The following is a 20013-nucleotide window of genomic DNA, read 5'->3' as shown; positions in this document are numbered from 1 at the left end:
ATCATTTCTCTCCCTTTCTTTTCCTTCCCCTGATAACTGTGACTGGTTTCACGCTTGTTATCTTGCTTGTTTACCTTTCTGCTGCCTTCCTCATGATCCAAACCCCTTTTATGGTACAGCTCCCACAAGCTTTTGGTATCTATCCCATCAATCTGTTCTTTCTTGACACCATCTTTTAGTAACGCTGTAAACACGCCTGTCCTGCACACTGTTGTTATCTGTGTGACCCTCAGATCTAGAAGATCTCTCAGGTTTATCCCATTGTCCTAAATCCCCTAACTCTGACAGCCTCTAGGATGTCTTTTAAAGCCTGTCCCGTCTGAATAATTAGGAGAGTCATGATTACTTGTTTGTAGGCTGGTGGAGCAAGGCGAATAATTCTGTTACGCACTGAGATGGCAAGTGGTCCATCTAACAGATGGTGTCCATTGTTCAGGAAAATGGCAGTTTTCATACTTTCCTCTTTAAGTCTCTGCATTGCATCTCTTAAGGTGTACCATGGCTTATCATTAGGCGGCCAATTTGATTCTGTAGGGTACTGATGATAACACCCCTCTGAGGCTAACTGCAGTAGAGTAATTTTGTGTGGACCTTGAAAACTTCTGAACTGAGGGGGTCTGTGCTTAGAGTGCAGAATTTAGAAGAGTCCCTATATCAAGCATAAGCCCCGAAGCACCACAATCGAACAGTCACACCATCCAGATAAGTATTGACTCTCCCGCCCGTTTGTTAAATCTATCTATGATATCATTGACTTCTTGCTGTGTGTAATCTTCTAAGAAATTCATTTCAATCCCTGATGGATTTTGTGGTGTGTGCTGCAACTTTCGTCTAAATATTGGGTGTGCACGCACTACATTCTGCTCCTGTAGGTCCCCCTGTCCCTCACATTTTTTACTCTCCTCATCACTAGAGTTTGAAAGATCGCTGCTGGTCCAAATGTTAGTATCCCAAGAGGAATCTGGGCACCGGTCCAAACCAGCATTAACGATGACTAAATCAATTTTTTCTGATTTATCCTTCCTCCACGTTTACAGTATTTGTTTTGAGCTACTTTGATTTCAGCATGTTCTGCGATGGTTTGATACATGTCTGCCTTATCTTGCAATAATTTATTCTGACAAGACCACATGGTTGCAGTAATTTTTGAGTCAACAAGCTGCTTTTCTAACTGTTTGTTCTGCCTTTCTAACTGTTTGAATTTTTCATGAATATCCACCCCTGTCTGCCAAGAACTGAAGGATCATTCTCTTCAACTTGACTTTTCTTAAGCAAATCAAAACATCTGCAGTTCTGCTTCATTCAAGCATTCATCCCAACTCTCCGATAAACCAGCTAAATGTGAAAATTCATTAGCTAATACTTCATAGGGTGCCTAGCACCATCCAGGAATGTGAAACACACTCTGTTCACACAGGTTTTTGGAAGCAGATGTTTTACTTTTCCTGCCAAACATATTTTGACTTTTAAACGTACACTTTCAACTTATAACACGTTCCCTGCTGACCTTCACCAAAGTGTTTTGATTTACTGCGGACTGAGCCAAAATACACATACTGAAAGGAGTCAAAAAGAATCCCCGGAATGCACTGCTTAGTCTAAAGAAGACATTTATTATATTACCTCGCAAATCTCGTGAAGAAAGGTCAGTATGACCGAAAGTGTACCTTCAAAATGTGCAACGATAAAGTGAGAACATGTACAAAGAATCTTCAGTCTATAAACAGCAAATTTATACATGCAAAGATACAAATACCTATATTGACACATATATTCATACACAATGCAAAGCAAATAATTAGTAAAAATTAATAACTGTGGGGCATATCTGGTGCTTCATCCTTCTCCTGTCAGCAAGTCGTTGACTCCGGTGTGACTGCAATGAGAAAGAGAAAATCTACCCTCACGGGAAATGTATCAGGCATTCGAAGTCTCAAACCTGATTGAGGTCTCTGAATCTCCCACTGTCGACCATGGGTCTCTTATATACCTTAAACAAGCGAGGAAGGAGATTCCTAGAAACCCCTCCTGCTCTGCAAGAAGTATTAAAAAATGCTGGCTACTTTAGATCAGTTTTGAAAGAAACAGGGTGGAACTGGCCAGTTTCCCAGGGTGTGTCACCCAAAACTAAACCGTTCGCTGCTGTACCATAAACATCATTCCAGTACATCCTTATCTTGCTGACTGACTGACTCCTCCATGTTATGTCCTAGCCCTTTGGTGAGAAAGAACACAGACAAGTAGAATAGAAAACACGTTGCATAACATGTTTTGTACGGAAAAATACTTGCATCTTTAACGTGGCAGTGAAGCTAAGGCTAAGCTGAATGCAAAATGGAGTCTGTAATTTGTGACTGCTAATGTGTGACCGTAGACAGCTAAGCCAAGTGCAATGTGGCACAACACGGAGTCAGTGGTCAAAACACAAATATCACTACTAATGTATATTACTAATATGTCAATAAACCTATTGCATTGCTGGTAGGAAGCCTTATTACGCAGTAAAATGTTATTGAATGACACTAACAAATCTTTGGTGACATAATGTGTTTCTATGGAATGATTGCTATACAAATACTTGTTTGTCCGAATGAGTTTTGGTATAACTTTGTGTCCAAGGGATGTGATATCTTGAATATAATCCTTCTCAGTTAGCGACTGTACCATAAAACACCAGCACACATTCAACAGAAAAGTAGAAAGTCGTCTCCTGGCCATCTGATCATGCCCTAGAATCTAGGCAAACCTTCTTGGACTATTTTGGACACCTTTGATTTCTGATGTAGTTACTTACCTTGGTACTTAATGACTTGGATTTCATTTCCTTTAATGAGTAGGACACAAAACTTTTGCAAAACAATAAAAAAATAAATTGAGTTGCCGTGACTGGACCAGATACCAAATTAAAAAAACAGAATAATTTTGTAAGCATAAATTGTTTTTCATTGATTATAAAATGGGATGAAAAAAGTGCAGAAGAATAGTGTTTAATGAACAGAGTCCCTCCCCAGTGTCCTTGGTATATTTATCAGCTTTAGTGTGGGTGGGGAAATAAGGTAAGGAGCTAAAAGAAATAGTTTGCATTATAAATGATTGCCAAAACAGTAGTGCTTATCCTCAAAATTGACCTCACTATTCCGAGAGAAGGCAGGCCGTTGAGCAAAGTCGGCCTGCAGCATTATTTCATACTGATGTCAGAGACGTTCATTAAACATTCTTTCCTTGTGGTTTATTTGTGAACATTAAAATATGAAAGAATCTTTTTTGTGCTCCGCAATCCCTTGCCCACATGTATGACACTGTTTACTCTCCAACAGACGGTGTAATACAGTTGAGCAAAGGAGTATACAAATGCACATAGCCTGGAAGAGTTAGAACTCTGTGTGTAATGTTGGGCTTTATATGTCAGGTGTGACTAAGGTTTTAAACGAATGTGTTTTGATAGCCTCATGGATATAACCTTGGATATACGGCAGAATAGGTGCTCATTCTGTGTCATTAGACAGAAAGATTGGTTTCACAGCAGGAAAAGGCGTAATTGGCAGTTTGGACTTTTCTCACTTTCTAATTTCATATTTATCTAAATATTTTGCTACCTGTCTTGCATGTGTTGGTCTCAGCAGCCGGTCAAGTTTGGTCACTACAGATGTCCTAAGGAGCCAGTCAAGTTTGGTCACCATAGATGTCCTAAAATGGCATTACCACACTTTCTTAGTGGTTTCAGTTGCAACTGTGTATGGTTGATTACTTTTTGTAATGTGATTAAATAGGAGAACATGTTGACAAAAGTGGGACTTTTACAAATAAAAATAATCTGATCGTACTTTGAAGCGAGTATTGCGTGGTGCTACATATGACTCCTAAATAAATAAATTGGTAAAATTGAACAACCAGTCTCTGGGGGAAAAACAGTGAAGCTGAAAAAATAGATTTGTGAAGTGAAGAAAGTTCAGCACGCCCCTCTTCCTGCATTGAAATAGTACTATTAACATTTGTCCAAACATTGTTTTGAATTGCAGTGTTATAAAAGTAAACAGAATCCAGTGCCAAAAAGGACATTAGACCAAACTTAACCCCTTCGCTGCCAGGCCTTTTCCCCCTCGGATGGCAAGCCTTTTTTGGTCGTTTGGGGAAGTTCGCGCTTAGGCCCTCATAACTTTTTGTCCACATAAGCTACCCACGCCAGATTTGTGTCCTTTTTTTCTAACATCCTAGGGATTCTAGAGGTGCCCAGACTTTGCGGGTTCCCCTAAAAAAGACCAAGAAACTAGCAAAAATACAGCGAACATTTTGTTCGTTTAAAAAAAAAAAAAATGGGGAAAAAAGGGCTGCAGAAGAATGCTTGTGATTTTATTTTTATTTTTTCCCTGAAACTGGCACCAACAAAGAGTTTGGGTGCTAAAATCACCATCTTCCCCAGCTTTCAGGAACCGGCAGACTTGAATCAGAAAACCCAATTTTTCAACACAATTTTGGCATTTTACTGGAAAATACCCAATTTTTACTATTTTTTTGTGCTTTCAGCCTCCTTCCAGTTATTGACAGAAATGGGTGTGAAACCAATGCTGGAGTCCAGAAAGCTGAACATTACTGAAAAGTAGACAAAATTCTGAATTCAGCAAGGGGTAATTTGTGTAGATCCTACAAGGGTTTCCTACAAAAAATAACAGCTGAAATAAAAAATATTGAAAATGAGGCGAAAAAACCAGCCATTTTTCTCCACGTTTTAATCTGTAACTTTTTCCTGCGATGTCAGATTTTTTAAAGCAATATACCGTTACGTCTTTTGGTTGTGGGTGTATATAGGGCTTGTAGGTTCATCAAGAACCCTAGGTACCCAGAGCCAATAAATGAGCTGCTCCTTGTGATGGGTTTTTATTCTATACCGGGTATACAGCAATTTATTTGCTGAAATTTAAAGAGTGAAAAATAGGTATGAAGAAAACCTTTGTATTTCCAAAATCGGAACAAGATAAGGTGTTGAGAAGCAGTGGTTATTTGCACATCTCTGAATTCCGCGGTGCCCATACTAGCATGTGGATTACAGGGCATTTCTCAAATAGACGTCTTTTTTTTACACACTGTCTTAAATTTGGAAGGAAGAAATGTAGAGAAAGACAAGGGGCAGTAACACTTGTTTTGCTATTCTGTGTTCCCCCAAATCTCCCGATAAAAATGGTACCTCACTTGCGTGGGTAGGCCTAATGCTTGCTACAGGAAACGCAACATGGACACATCACATTTTTACATTGAAATCTGACGTGTTTTTTGCAAAGCGCCTAGCCGTAGATTTTGGCCTCTAACCCAGTCGGGAAACCTACCAAACCTACCAAACCTGCGCATTTTTTAAAACTATACACCTAGGGGAATCCAAGATGGGTTCACTTGTGGGGCTCTCACCAGGTTCTGTTACCCAGAATCCTTTACAAACCTCAGAATTGAGAGGAGCCACAAATTTCCTTCCACCCAGCGTTCCCCCAAGTCTCCTGATAAAAATGGTACATTACTTGTGTTGGTAGGCCTAATGCCCGCGAAAGGAAAAGCCCCAAAACACTACCTGGACACTTCAAAATGATCAAATACAAAACTATCTGTTTTAGCGGGGAGGCAGGGCACCTGCGTTTTTGGATACAGGGCTCAGCAGCCATCTAGGGAAACCTACCAAGGCCAGACATTTCTGAAAACTAGACACCCCAGGGAGTCCAGGGAGGTGTGACTTGCGTGGATCCCCCAATGTTTTCTTACCCAGAATCCCCAGCAAACCTCAAATTTAGCTACAAAAATCAAATTTTTCCCACATTTCTCTGTGGGATCACCGCACTGGGCCAAATTTCCTACATCCCAATGTTCCCCTCAGTCTTCCGGTAAAAATGATACCTCGCTTGTGTAGATGGGCCAAGTGCCTGTGACAGGGAAGAGACAAAAACATGTTGAAATTGAGGGGGAACCTAAGCGGGTCCAAAAGGGCAATTTGAAAAAAAAAACATATTTTAGGCTGACAAGTGCAGCAGAATGTTTATCAGTATAGATGAGACAATGCTGGGTGGTAGGAATTTTGTGGATTCCTGCAGATTCCGGAAGGTTCCATCACAAAAATGTGTGATTTCCAGCAAAATTGGAGGTTTGCAGGGCATTGTGGGTAAGAAAATGGTGCAGGGTGCTTTGAGTTTTCAGATGTTTCTAGGTCTTGTGGATTTTTCTACATGGCAGCATCCCAAAAAGTGCATCCCTCACCGTTCGTAGTGGGATGATTTTGAGAGTTAGACAAGCTCTCATGGCCCAAATGTAAAACTAAAATCCCAAATAATCAAATGTCCTCTTGCTTGCCGTTGGGATAATATCTTTTAGTGTGCGGGGGGCAGAGCTGAAAGACTGTTACCCCCTTCAGTTGGGGCGGGGGCATAACCAGGCCCATACTGGTTGGTAGCCACCACCCCACTATTTTTTTTTAATTCCCTGCCATCTAGTAGACTTACTGCCCCAATAAATACAATTTGCCCCCCAGGGGAGCGACCCTTCCCTAAGGGGTTGCTCCCCATACATAAAAACATAAAGTTAAAAAATATATATATATATCCCTGGGGGCAGATCGGGCTAATTATAATAGGCCAGTCTGCCCCCAGGGGGTGGGGGAGTTAGAAAAAGCCTAAAAATATTTTGCTTCCCTGGGGAGTGGCCCTTGCCCAAAGAGCCGCTCCCCCTTATGCGTAAGTATAAAAAAAAAAAAAAAAAATCCCTAGTGTCTAGTGGTTTCTGCCCCCCCCCCAGGCAGAAATGGTCTAAAAATAATCATGATTATTTTTAGACCATTTCTGCCTTGGGGGGGGGGGGTTGGGGGGGCGGTTGGTCAGAAACCACTAGACACTAGGGATTTTTTTTTGATACACACAGTTTCTTTAAGTTGAAATATTAAACTATGATTAAGTACTGTGAGAGGAAGGGGGCATGGCCAAGGGTCCGGAGATGGCGCACGCCTAAATCCCTTGCTCCGGAGGGGGCCGACTAAAAAGTCGGGAAGAAGCGTGTAATCTCCGGGCCGATCCGGGGCCCGAGTGGGAGTGCTGAGCTGGGGGCTGGCCCTGGGCGCTACCGGGCACCCGTTGCGGCTCCGGAGAGCGTTGCTGGGGGAACCCAGACCAGCCGGCCGGAGAGGGGACCGGCGGCCTATCTCCGCGGTTGGAGCTGTGGCCTCGAGTTGTATGGCGGGCCGCCGCGGGGCAGGGGCGGACGGCCCGGGTGCGGTCTCCCCGCTGCCTCGGAGGTGCGGGGGCCCGGGGCCCTGGGGGGCCTGCCCTGAGGAGCGGCAGAGCAGCGCGGGCACGGCCCCTGTGTGCGCTGGGGCCGGCCCGCGAACACGATGCCTGGCCCGGGCGGGGCACCGAGGCACTGAGGGGGCGGCGCGGCCCCGAAGCTGAGCCCGGACCGGCTGCCACATCTGCAGCAGGGGGCTAGAGCCCCGAATACGGAGAGAGCGGCAGGGGGCCCGGCTGACGGGGGACCCCGGTGGGCCTCTGAGGGCCCCCGCAGAATCGTGGGAGGCCGGTGAGGCATGTGGGGGAGCTCCCTGGCCTAGGGCAGGAGCTGACCTGAGAACATACTAAGCTGTGGTCCCTCGGAGCTGGACTGGGGACGAAGGGAGGCCGGCCCCCTGGCAGGACTTAGTCAGCGAGGAACAGAAACGCTCAGCGGAGACGGCGAGTGAGGAAGCAAACCCTGTAAAAGAAGCAGAGGGCAGATTACCTGGCGGGTGAAGCCCACAGACCGCCCGTGCACCCTGGAGCACCAACGACCCCTACGTGAGTAGCACTGTGGATGGAGCGCCTGGAAAAGTTGGAGCTCGACGGGTGAATGAATGTGCCTGGTCGTGATGCTGCCGCCGCAGGGGGAACAGTGAAGAGGTGATAACGATACCATGAGGAAGGGCGTCCGGACCGGGACCACGATGCACTAAAGGGCCCGAGCGGAGGGGCGTAGCCCTAGACACGCAGCGTGCGGCGGAGCGGCCGGGACAACCGGAGCTGAAGAGAGTGTCAGTTTGCCACGGACTGACAACGTGGAGCCCCCAGCTCTGCAACCGGAAATCAGAGGTGACCGGCGGGGTGACTGGGACCTGCTCTGGACCGCCTAGGGGCTGCGGAGCGGCCTATTGAGACAAGGGCGCGGAGGCAAGGACGGAGAAGAATTCACGATAACGTTTGGCCCACTGCCTGGGCCCCGGGGTGCGAACCCTTACACATCCGATGCCCCCCAAGAGCCGTCACAAGAACAGAACCATGGACCCCATGGCGCCGCCGGGGCACAAAGAAGCGGACTCACAGGACCATGCACAAGTTAAAGTACAGGACACCTTAGATAAAATACTTGGGGCGATAGAAGACACAAAGACAACGTTACAACGGGACATCAACCAAGTCGCGGTTGAGATGGGTCTACTGAGAGCGGACCACCATAAACTGGTAGACAGAGTCAAAGAAACGGAATCCACGTTGGCGGACATCGTACCGAAGCTGAAAGACCTGTCGACTGAAGTGACTTCCCTTGCTGACAGAGTGGCACGACTTGAAAAGAGAGCTGAGGATGTGGAAGGGAGGAATAGGAGGAACAACATACGCGTGGTGGGCCTCCCTGAGGGGGCCGAGGGGACGAACATGATGGAATTTCTGGAGAAGTGGTTCAACACGACAGTGGCACCTGGGTGCCTGTCTCCCTTCTACACGCTGGAGCGGGCGCATCGGGTGCCGTCGAGGCCTCTTGCCCCTGGTAGACCTCCCCGTGCTGTGATCGCCAAACTATTACATTATAGAGACAGAGACATCCTCTTGCAGAAGGCCAGAGAGTCGGGCCCGTTTAAAGTAGCAAACGGGGAGGTGACACTATTTCCGGACTTTATACTGGAGGTTCAGAACAAGCGTGCTTCATTTCTGGCAGTCAAGAGGGCCCTAAGAGAGGAAGGGATCCAGTATTCGCTGCACTATCCAGCCAGATTAAGAGTGATGTTGGAAGGGAAGACCACGTTCCTCCAGTCCACTAAGGAGGCATGGGAGTGGCTAGAGTCACATGGGTCCCAAACGGGGCAGTTGGCAGGAGGGGGCCTGACTGGGAGTGGGCCTCGCCGGGCCCCGAGGGGACGGAGACCCAGAGATCGCCCGCGACTAACGCAAACACAGAAAGAAAAGGGCAGGAAACCGGCCCTGGAGGCAGCGACCCGCGTGGGTGGAGAGATGTCTCCCCCGGAGGGCTCCGAGGAGGAGTCGGATGACACATTGGTGTCTTCTGCCGGAGAGTTGGGGTACTCGGCCCGTGCCCCGAAGGTGACCCCGCAAACGGCTGACAAACTTGGCTAATCCAAAATCGTAAAAGGCCACGGAGATATGGCACAACGTGTGAACAAGTGGCCCCTCCGGACCTGGCCACTCCCCTGACCAGAACCTCGCCTGTCTAGCCAGGCTGCCGAGAATTGCTGACATATGTTTGAACAAGTTGCACTGTTGCACAGTTTTCTGGGAAACCTACAGTTTGGAAGGCGCCCTGGGTTCGGGAGTTGGGGTACACAGTTACAAGTTAAAATGGCAAAGTGGGTGGTGAAGTCCGACTATAGCAAAAGTCTGAACATACGAAGGGGTAAATCCGAGGCCCGGGAGAGCCGGGGACACTTTTACCAGACTGATATACAGAGATGGCAGACTACAGTCTCTTAACATGGAACATCCGGGGGATGGGCACGCCGGCTAAAAGACATAGAATTCTCTCCTACTTAAAGAGGAGGGGGGTACAGGTGGCAATGCTGCAGGGGACTCATCTGGCATCGGGGGAGGGAGAAAAACTGAGGCGCAGATGGAGGGGACAGGTGTTTGCCACAGAGTATTCGGCTTATGCAAGGGGTGTACTGATATGGGTCAGAGCAGGGGTCCCTCTAACAATAGACTCTTCCAACATAGACCGGGAGGGCAGATTTGTGATACTGGAGGGGAGGCTACACGGTTCCCCGATAGTCCTGAGTTGCATTTACGCCCCTAACCAGGACCAGGTCTCCTTCATGACAGGTTTATTGAGCCACCTTACCCGTCAATGCACTGGAGAGTTATTAATTGGGGGGGACTTCAACGCAGTACTAGACATAAACATGGATAGGTCAACCCCGCCACTGCAAGGGGCAGTGTCAACTAAAACAGCCAAAAGACTGTGCGAATGGCTGGGCACTTGGGGGCGGGTGGATGTCTGGGGAGAGCAACACCCAAATGTTAGTGACTACTCGTATTATTCGGGCCTCCACCGGGTGCACACCAGAATTGATAGAGTGGTTTACACAGCGGGTCTTATGAGTAACATGACACGCTCTGAATACCTTGCCCGCACCCTATCTGACCATAATCCCCTGTTGCTGACGTTGAGGGCATGGGAGGATAGACCCCCCCCCCATACCGTCATAGAGATTGACCCCCGCAGCACTCGAAGATCAGGCATACAGAGAGGCCCTGCGCTGCCACCTGGCAGAATATATTGCGATAAATGGTGGATCCACCCCTTCCAGGGCCACGGAGTGGGAAACACTGAAGGTGGTGACGAGGGGCTTCTGCCTGGGGCAGTCGTGGGGGTGAAACGTACACTTGAAAGGGAATTGGCTACCCTAGATAAGGATATGCATGAGGGGGAATTGAGACAGGGCCTTGCAGCTCAGGAGAATGAGGAATATAACCGTGTCCGTAGAGAACATTCCCGGATTGAGGAGCAGCTTAGGTGTCACAGCAGGCAAAAATATTTGGCATCCCTACAATCGGAGGAGGGCAGATCGGGGAGACTGCTGGCGTGGCTGGTGCCCCCAGGCGGGTATAACGAGCCCATCACGAGTGTATTGGATGGGGGGGGGACTCCGCAGACTCAGTCCAGGCCCCATAAATGACACATTTAGGGAATACTATACACAACTATATGGGAGACCTAGCGACCTGGGAACGGAGGCCTTTGATAATTTTCTACAGCAAATCTCACTGCCAACACTGAATTCAGAAGAGAGAGCTAGCATGGGGGGACCAGTGACAGCGGAGGAGATAAGCGAGGCCATAACGCAATTAGCCCCCGGGAAGACCTCTGATACAATCCCCATGGATTTTTATAAAAAATATAAATCTCTATTGGCTCCCCAACTGGTGGAATTGTACACGGAGTCATTACACTGCGGGGAGTTGCCACGCATGCTACATGAGGCCTTGGTGGTGTTGCTCCCCAAGACAAACGCCAGGGAAGCATCAGTGACAAACTTTCGTCCTTTATCGATGCTAAACAGCGACTTCAAGATCCTTAGTAAGATCATGGCTGGCCGGTTGCTCCCTCTCATGACCACACTCATGCATGCAGACCAGAACGGCTTTGTTCCTCGTCTCAGTACTTCCCTGAACCTGAGGCGGATTTTTGCTGTTCTGCACATGCCTAACGAGTCGAAGCCACCAGCGGGGGTTTTGCTTGCTGTGGACTTCGAGAAGGCCTTCAACTCGATCAGATGGGACTTCATAAGAGCCGTGATGCTGAAAATGGGACTCGGGGAGGGTTGGGTAAAATGGGTGGACCTGTTGTATTCGTCCCCACTAGCAAGAGTGAGGACGGGCAGAACAATATCTAGTGCATACTGTAGGAATTTGGCTCTGTATGTAATAATTCAAAGTAAGAAATAGCATGCACAGAGTCCAAGGGTTCCCCTTAGAGGTAATATAGTGGCAAAAAGAGATCATTCCAATGCTCTATTTTGTGGTAGTGTGGTCGAGCAGTAGGCTTATCAGAGGGTAGTGTTAAGCATTTATTGTACACACACAGGCAATAAATGGGGAACACACACTCCAAGACAATTCCAGGCCAATAGGTTTTTATATAGAAAAATATATTTTCTTAGTTTATTTTAAGAACCACAGGTTCAAGATTTACAAACAATACTTTAAATGAAAGGTATTTCACTTAGGAACTTTAGGAACTTTGAATTAGCAAAATAGCATATACAGTTTTCACACAAATGGCAATAAGCTATTTTAAAACTAGACAGTGCAATTTTCAACAGTTCCTGGGGGAGGTAAGTTTTTGTTAGATTTGCAGGTCAGTAAACCACCTGCAGGGTTCAAAGTTGGATCCAAGGTAGCCCACCGTTGGGGGTTCAGAGCAACCCCAAAGTTACCACACCAGCAGCTCAGGGCCGGTCAGGTGCAGAGGTCAAAGTGGTGCCCAAAACGCATAGGCTTCAATGGAGAAGGGGGTGCCCCGGTTCCAATCTGCCAGCAGGTAAGTACCCGCGTCTTCGGAGGGCAGACCAGGGGGGTTTTGTAGGGCACCAGGGGGGACACAAGTCAGCACAAAAAGTAAACCCTTAGCGGCACGGGGGCGGCCGGGTGCAGTGTGCAAACAGGCGTCTGGTTTGCAAAGTAGTTCAATGGGAGACCTAGGGGTCTCTTCAGCGATGCAGTCAGGCAAGGGGGGGGGCTCCTCGGGGTAGCCACCACCTGGGCAAGGGAGAGGGCCACCTGGGGTTCGCTCCTGCACTGGAGGTCGGATCCTTCAGGTCCTGGGGGCTGCGGGTGCAGTGTCCTTACTAGGCGTCGGGTTCTTAGAAGCAGGCATTCGCAGTCAGGGGGAGCCTCTGGATTCCCTCTGCAGGCGTCGCTTTGGGGACTCAGGGGGGTCAACTCTGGCTACTCAGGGGCTCGCAGTCGCCGGGGAGTCCTCCCTGTAGTGTTGGTTCTCCACAAGTCGAGCCGGGGGCGTCGGGTGCAGAGTGCCAAGTCTCACGCTTCCGGCGGGAAACGTGTTGTTTTCAAAAGTTGCTTCTTTGTTGCAAAGTTCCAGTCTTTGTGGAACAGGGCCCCTGTTCTCGGGAGATCTTGGTCCTTTTAGATGCAGGGTAGTCCTCTGAGGCTTCAGAGGTCTCTGGACCCTGTGGAACGCGTCGCTGTAGCAGTTCTCTTGAAGTGGGGAGACTTGCCGGTAGAGCTGGGCCAAAGCAGTTGGTGTCTCGGTCTTCTCTGCAGATTTTTCAGCTCAGCAGTCCTTCTTCGTCTTAGGTTTCAGGAATCTAGTTACCTAGGTTCTGGGAGCCCCTAAATACTCGATTTAGGGGTGTGTTTAGGTCTGGGGGGTTAGTAGAAAAATGGCTACTAGCCCTGAGGGTGGCTACACCCTCTTTGTGCCTCCTCCCCGAGGGGAGGGGGGCACATCCCTAATCCTATTGGGGGAATCCTCCATCTGCAAGATGGAGGATTTCTAAAAGTCCGAGTCACCTCAGCTCAGGACACCTTGGGGGCTGTCCTGACTGGCCAGTGACTCCTCCTTGTTTTTCTCATTATCTCCTCCGACCTTGCCGCCAAAAGTGGGGCCGTGGCCGGAGGGGGCGGGCAACTCCACTAGCTGGAGTGCCCTGGGGTGCTGTAACAAAGGGGGTGAGCCTTTGAGGCTCACCGCCAGGTGTTACAGTTCCTCCAGGGGGAGGTGAGAAGCACCTCCACCCAGTACAGACTTTGTTACTAGCCACAGAGTGACAAAGGCACTCTCCCCATGTGGCCAGCAACATGTCTGGTGTGTGGCAGGCTGCTAAAACTAGTCAGCCCACACTGGTAGTCGGGTATGGTTTCAGGGGGCATCTCTAAGATGCCCTCTTGGGTGTATTTTACAATAAAATGTACACTGGCATCAGTGTACATTTATTGTGCTGAGAAGTTTGACACCAAACTTCCCAGTTTTCAGTGTAGCCATTATGGTGCTGCGGAGTTCGTGTTTGACAGACTCCCAGACCATATACTCTTATGGCTACCCTGCACTTACAATGTCTAAGGTTTTGCTTAGACACTGTAGGGGCATAGTGCTCATGCACTTATGCCCTCACCTATGGTATAGTGCACCCTGCCTTAGGGCTGTAAGGCCTGCTAGAGGGGTGACGTATCTATGCCATAGGCAGTGTGAGGTTGGCATGGCACCCTGAGGGGAGTGCCATGTCGACTTAGTTGTTTTCTCCCCACCAGCACATACAAGCTGGCAAGCAGTGTGTCTGTGCTGAGTGAGGGGTCTCCAGGGTGGCATAAGACATTCTGCAGCCCTTAGAGACCTTCCCTGGCATCAGGGCCCTTGGTACCAGGGGTACCAGTTACAAGGGACTTACCTGGATGCCAGGGTGTGCCAATTGTGGAAACAAAGGTACAGGTTAGGGAAAGAACACTGGTGCTGGGGCCTGGTTAGCAGGCCTCAGCACACTTTCAAATTATAACTTGACATCAGCAAAGGCAAAAAGTCAGGGGGTAACCATGCTAAGGAGGCATTTCCTTACACATACCCAATATTTCGGGGAACCAGACAGGGATGCCCCCTGTCCCCATTATTATTTTCCCTGGCAATTGAACCCCTGGCGTCCCGGTTGCGGCGGGAAGGTGTAGGTAAGGGAATTGAATGGGGACCAACTGAACATATTGTCTCTCTATACGCCGACGATATACTTGTTTACCTGAGGGATGGGACCAGTGGACTTCCATGGGTTTTGAGGATCCTAGAGGACTTCGGGGCATTGTCTGGGCTTCGCCTTAACCGAGGAAAGACATTTGTGTTTCCCATGCGGCCAGGCGATGCACGCCCTGGAGCATGCCCAATGTACATGAACTGGGCCCGAGGACCTTCAAATATCTGGGCATTCAAATATTGCACGAACTAAGTGATCTCCGAGATGGTAATCTTGGCAGAACACTACGATCCCTGCGGTCCTCGGTTGGGTTCTGGCGCTCACTGAAGTTAACAATAATGGCCAGAGTAGCGCTATCTAAAATGATTATGCTTCCTCGCCTACTTTACTACTTCGCTAACTTACCACTACTGGTCCCCTCGGCGTGGTTTTGCGAGTTGAACGCTTTGCTCAGGGAGTTAATATGGGATGATGGTTGTAGACGCACGGCACTGACGACCATTTGTAGACCGACCCATATGGGTGGACTGGGTGCCCCTGACTTCGAGGCATATTATCTAGCATCTCAACTACAATGGGTGTCTGGTTGGCTGGTGGGCAGGGGACATCCTGGATTTGTGTACCGCCCACAGTGAGATAGACACAGCTCGGATTGTAGCACGTATGGCAGGCAGGAAGGTTCCACCCTTAGGGGACAACATAATTAATAGTGTTGCAATGAAATGTTGGAAACAGTGCACGAGAAGGGTTGGAGTGGGCCCACCATACTCCCCGGCCTTGCCCTGGACCCGGGAGTAAAAGGACAGGGGGGGCTAGGGTTGGGACCGTGGACAAGAGCAGGAGTAGTGACAGTTGGGGGGCTGTTCAACGAGGGGGTGCTGAGGAGCTTCACTGACCTATCGGGGGGGAGTTCCTCAGGGACAGTTTTTACGCTTCAGGAAGTTAGTGCATACCTTAAAGGACCATTGGATTACGATTAATGCGGAGCCCACTGTCCACGGGGTGTTACACCTCCTGATGACCTCAGGAGAAGAACCTCATTTGGTTGCTAAAATATACCGAGCCCAGATTGCTGCTGCATTAGACCCTCCGCATTCTCTGAGAGAAAGGTGGGCGAGAACGATTGGGCGGGACCTGTCTGAGGCAGAATGGAACAGAGCACTGGCTTATCCCCGGACGATCTCACGCAACACGAGATTAAGATGCATCCAATACAACTACCTACATAGGACGTACCTCACTCCTCACCGACTGTTCCGTATGTATGGGGGGACCCCCAGGACATGCCCCAGATGTAGTGACGGGGAGGCTGACTTTGATCATATGGTGTGGGGATGCCCGGTACTGCAGGCTGGTTGGGGGGCGATGATGGCGGCCCTGTCAGGACTATTTGAGGCGGAACTGCAGCCAACACCTGCTATATGCTTACTGGGCCTCAAGGCCGGTGCCCCGCAGGGGAAAGTTAGGGGTCGTTTCCTGGACCTGACTCTGGCCCTTTATAAAAGGCTGATCACGAGGGGCTGGAAGGCCTCCAGCCACCCCTCGCTGACTGAATGGAAAGGCGATGTTACGAGATGGACCAGGGCTGAACTGCAGGTCTTAAAGGCCGAGGAGGCCAGGGGAGTTCGCCAGACCCCCATTGCTCCGGAGTGGGAGGACTTATTGACAAGCTGGGACGACCTAATGAAGAGACCAATAGCTCCCGAGGTGGTAGGATGAGATGACCAATACGTCCAACAGACTTGGCCCTTAGGGAAGGTCCCTGGAACTAGAACTGGGGCAATGACGAACACACCAATAGGCCGCACCCAATGACAAAGGGTAGAGAGGGACTGGACACAAATAGCTACATAACTACTGGAAGGGGGGGAGAATGGATGGCTGGCCATCCCCGCTCATTGAAGTGCCCCGGCAGAGTCTTCCTTTAAAAGAAGCGAAGGCCCACCCACATAAGCTATTAAGTTTATATATATATATATATATATATATATATATATATATATATATATATATATAGTTTGAAGTTGAGTTAAGTCTGTAATGAGGTCACATAATTCAAAATGGTAACAAAGAATCACGAAGTAAATAACCACTTAAAGTAGAAATGTTAGTATATTAGAATCAGTGATTAACGAATACTAAATGGTAAGCAAAATGACTAAGGAGTTATGTAACAAAGTATCTGTAAAGTATAACATGAACACGGATTGCTTGACTGATATGTATGATAAAAACAAGATGTTGCCGCAAATGGACTTGCATATGTAAGATAGCGAATAGTTAATAAACATATATTTGGACAAAATAAAATAAAGTACTATGAGAGGAAAATAAAATATTTGAGGTCGATTTAGAGACATGCTATACAGTTGTGTCATAGGCATAGCACAGAGAGGAATATAGAGATATCTAAATTATTTTGTGTGCAGTGTCAAGGTATGAGAAGGCATTAATGGAATCACTGCATTAATCTATGGAACCAATAGTATATAAAATTTCTTTTTGACCTTAGTATCTATGCACAAAATCGCTACTACCACTTTAACTTTAATGGAAAAATGAAAAGAAAATAAAGCTAGTAGATGAAACAAAACAGACAGAAGAACAGTGTTGGATGAGCGAGTCCCGTCGTCTTTGGCTCAGCCTCACTTTCTGAAGTGGTCTTGAACCTTTTTCTGAACCTTTGGAGACTTCCTTTTACCATAGAATAGTTGAAATGTGGCTTGATGTAGTTTCAAGGGAAATAACATTACCTAGTTTACTGAACAATGATTTTCAATTAGCCTTGTCAGCATTTAACAACACATTGGCCCTCATTACGACCCTGGCGGTATAGAACCGCCAGGGCCGCGGCACGCGGGAGCACCGCCGACAGGCCGGCGGTGCCCCGCGGGGCATTCTGACCGCGGCAGCTTAGCCGCGGTCAGTAAAGGGAAACCGGCGGTCTCCCGCCGGTTTCCCGCTGCCCCCAGGAATCCGGCTTGGGGATTCCGACTCCCCCTCCCGCCATCCAGTTCCTGGCGGTTCTCCCGCCGGGAACCGGATGGCGGGAGGGGGAGTCGCGGTGCCCCTGGGGGCCCCAAAATGTATTTCACTGTCTGCCTTGCAGACAGTGAAATACGCGACGGGTGCAACAGCACCCGTCGCACCTTCCCACTCCGCCGGCTCGATTACGAGCCGGCATCCTCGTGGGAAGGGAGTTTTTCCCTGGGCTGGCGGGCGGTCTTTTGGAGACCGCCCGCCAGCCCAGGGAAAAACTCATAATACCCTCCGCGGTCTTTTGACCGCGGAGCGGTATTATGGAGGGCTGAATTCTGGCGGGCGGCCTCCGCCGCCCGCCAGAATCAGAATGAGGGCCATTGTGCCGTAGTTCGGTGCATTGAGGTGAAAGGTAGAATTTCTCTCATATTAGTGATGGCACTCGTTCTGTGAAGATAATGAACATGATCAGGTAGTGTGCGGATTCTTGAGCACATGCACGCATCAGTGAAAATGCAGCACGCATCAGTGAAAATGCAGTGACCATTTGAATTCTAATACTTGTGTATGTGTTTCACTGTCGGGAAAAAGATAAACAATTTCAGAACATATCCACGAATTGCTAGGCATGTATAAGCAATGTCAGTTAAACTGATGATTTACTCATTTAAATGTTACTAAAAAATACAACATACACGTAATGGTAAAAAAAGGACATACCTTTGTCTATAATATGCAGAGCCACATTCAGTACCTAGAGGTACCAACTGTCTGCTTGAGCTAGCCCATCTTGACCTAGTTACTGTCCAGGTTTTCTTTTTTTATTGTTTGACATTTGAGAGGGATTGATTGGACAGCCATTTCCTAAAAAGAGGCTGTATTTCAGAAGGAGCATGATTGATTGATTGACAGTTTTCACTATTATTTCACACCTGTTCTTAATCCCGTTCTCATGTTGGAAAATCTGAGTCATGTAAGCACACCAGAGCCTCAACTCCCATTGCATTGCAGACCTCGGTGCACGCTTCTCCCGCACAATTGGCCTTTCTCCTCTTCACACTTCATGTCACAGGTTTGGTTTAAGCTCTGCTTATCCACGTTTGTAGGAATAAACAAAGTTGGTGGGTTGTCCCGTGGACAGAAATTCAGCTGCTCAGGCATACCTTCTATATTTTTGGGTAGGGAAGTAGCTCTGCTGAAAAGCATCAGTTTTATCGAGGGATCAAGATTTTTATACTATACTACAATATTGCTGTACAGCACAGTGCTCTTTATTCTACTTTAAGGTGTTGCTAGAGAAGCTTGATTCTCAGTATGTTTTCCGAAGTGAAACATTGTTGCAAAGCTTTTGTTTTGATCGTGAAACTGTATTGTACGTATATAATACATAATGGTTAGCTGTGTAATATTGTCTAGTAGTGTCATGACGGGGTTCTGGTGACATCATAGACTATGAAGGCATGATTGTGAATATGCCAGAACCCTGAGATGGCAATATAGACCCATATTATACATGCATACATATATACGTTATGTATAGCCGCTAGCTTGAAGTTGCAGGTAATAATGCACAATGACTGTATGTATAATGGTTGCGCCTTGTTTACCTTTATTGAATAAATTGTGTGTCAGTGGATTTAAGCTATTCAGTGGCTGCACTGTTTTTCCAGTTGGATAAAAATAACACTGACCGAGAATGTGCTGGATAACTTACTATTTTGCTGCATAATTTAGATAACCTTGATGCATGTTTTTGTCCTCTTTCCTACATAATCCTAGTAGCCTTTATAGTGTTACAGCTCTGCAGAATAGTTTGGGGGTTGTCATTATGATGATGAAATCGGTATTTCACATTTAATGTGAAATATTTCATGGTTCCTTGTTAGATAGTTTTATACCACTATATTTTGTGCAGTAAAAGCACCAAAGCATGTTAAATAATATGATATGTTCTTATGATTCTTATGTGCACATAATTCTTCTTTTTCCTTCAGTGCAAATCCCTCTGCATGAGGTGAGGGCAGAGTGGGAGAGAACCAGCGGACCATACCACCTACAGCATACTGCAGAGCATTATGGGATATATCACGATTTGTTTGATGCTGCTACGTTTGTCCCGCGGGTGCCTCTGCGAGTTGAGTACAGCCTGGAACAACAGTGGATCATGCCAGTATATCATGGGAATGTTGTTGCGCCTTCCGAGGTAACTCTCACATTGGTTATAATATTGTACTGGTCCTGACGGCACTGCTCTCTGTAATACATGCACACATTCTTCTTCCTGTGCCTCACCCCCAAACAGAAGAAAACTTTTACCCTTTTATCTTCCTCATCCTAGAACACCCAGGGCAAGAGTTCACCAACATGATAACCGAATACTGCCCTCTCTCCAGTGGTTGTTGGCAGACTGTCCAGTTTTGTACTTGTATTTGTACAGCACAGGAGACAAATAGGGAAAGCTAGTTGGCGCAACTGGTAGACTTGCAATATATAGACAGAAACTGGTGTGTGGGACCCTTCCACTGTGAGTGATTCTGGATTCTGGTTTAGGTAGTTTTAAGGGTTTGTGTCCCAGATAGCCAACATAGCATCTCCTATTACTCCTTATAATT

General features: G+C 47.7%; 1 protein-coding gene across 1 annotated transcript in view; it reads left to right on the top strand.

Moving 5' to 3' along the window:
* Positions 1 to 20013, top strand: part of MRPL38 (mitochondrial ribosomal protein L38) — a 111351-nt gene that overhangs the window by 40446 nt on the left and 50892 nt on the right. The window contains exon 4 of the mRNA XM_069200192.1: positions 19396 to 19604. Coding sequence (XP_069056293.1) covers positions 19396 to 19604 — 209 coding nt within the window. The remainder of the gene's footprint in view (positions 1 to 19395; positions 19605 to 20013) is intronic.

Source organism: Pleurodeles waltl, chromosome 7, assembly GCF_031143425.1.
Source record: "Pleurodeles waltl isolate 20211129_DDA chromosome 7, aPleWal1.hap1.20221129, whole genome shotgun sequence".
NCBI lineage: Eukaryota > Metazoa > Chordata > Amphibia > Caudata > Salamandridae > Pleurodeles > Pleurodeles waltl.
This window is presented reverse-complemented; position numbering and strand designations above follow the sequence as displayed.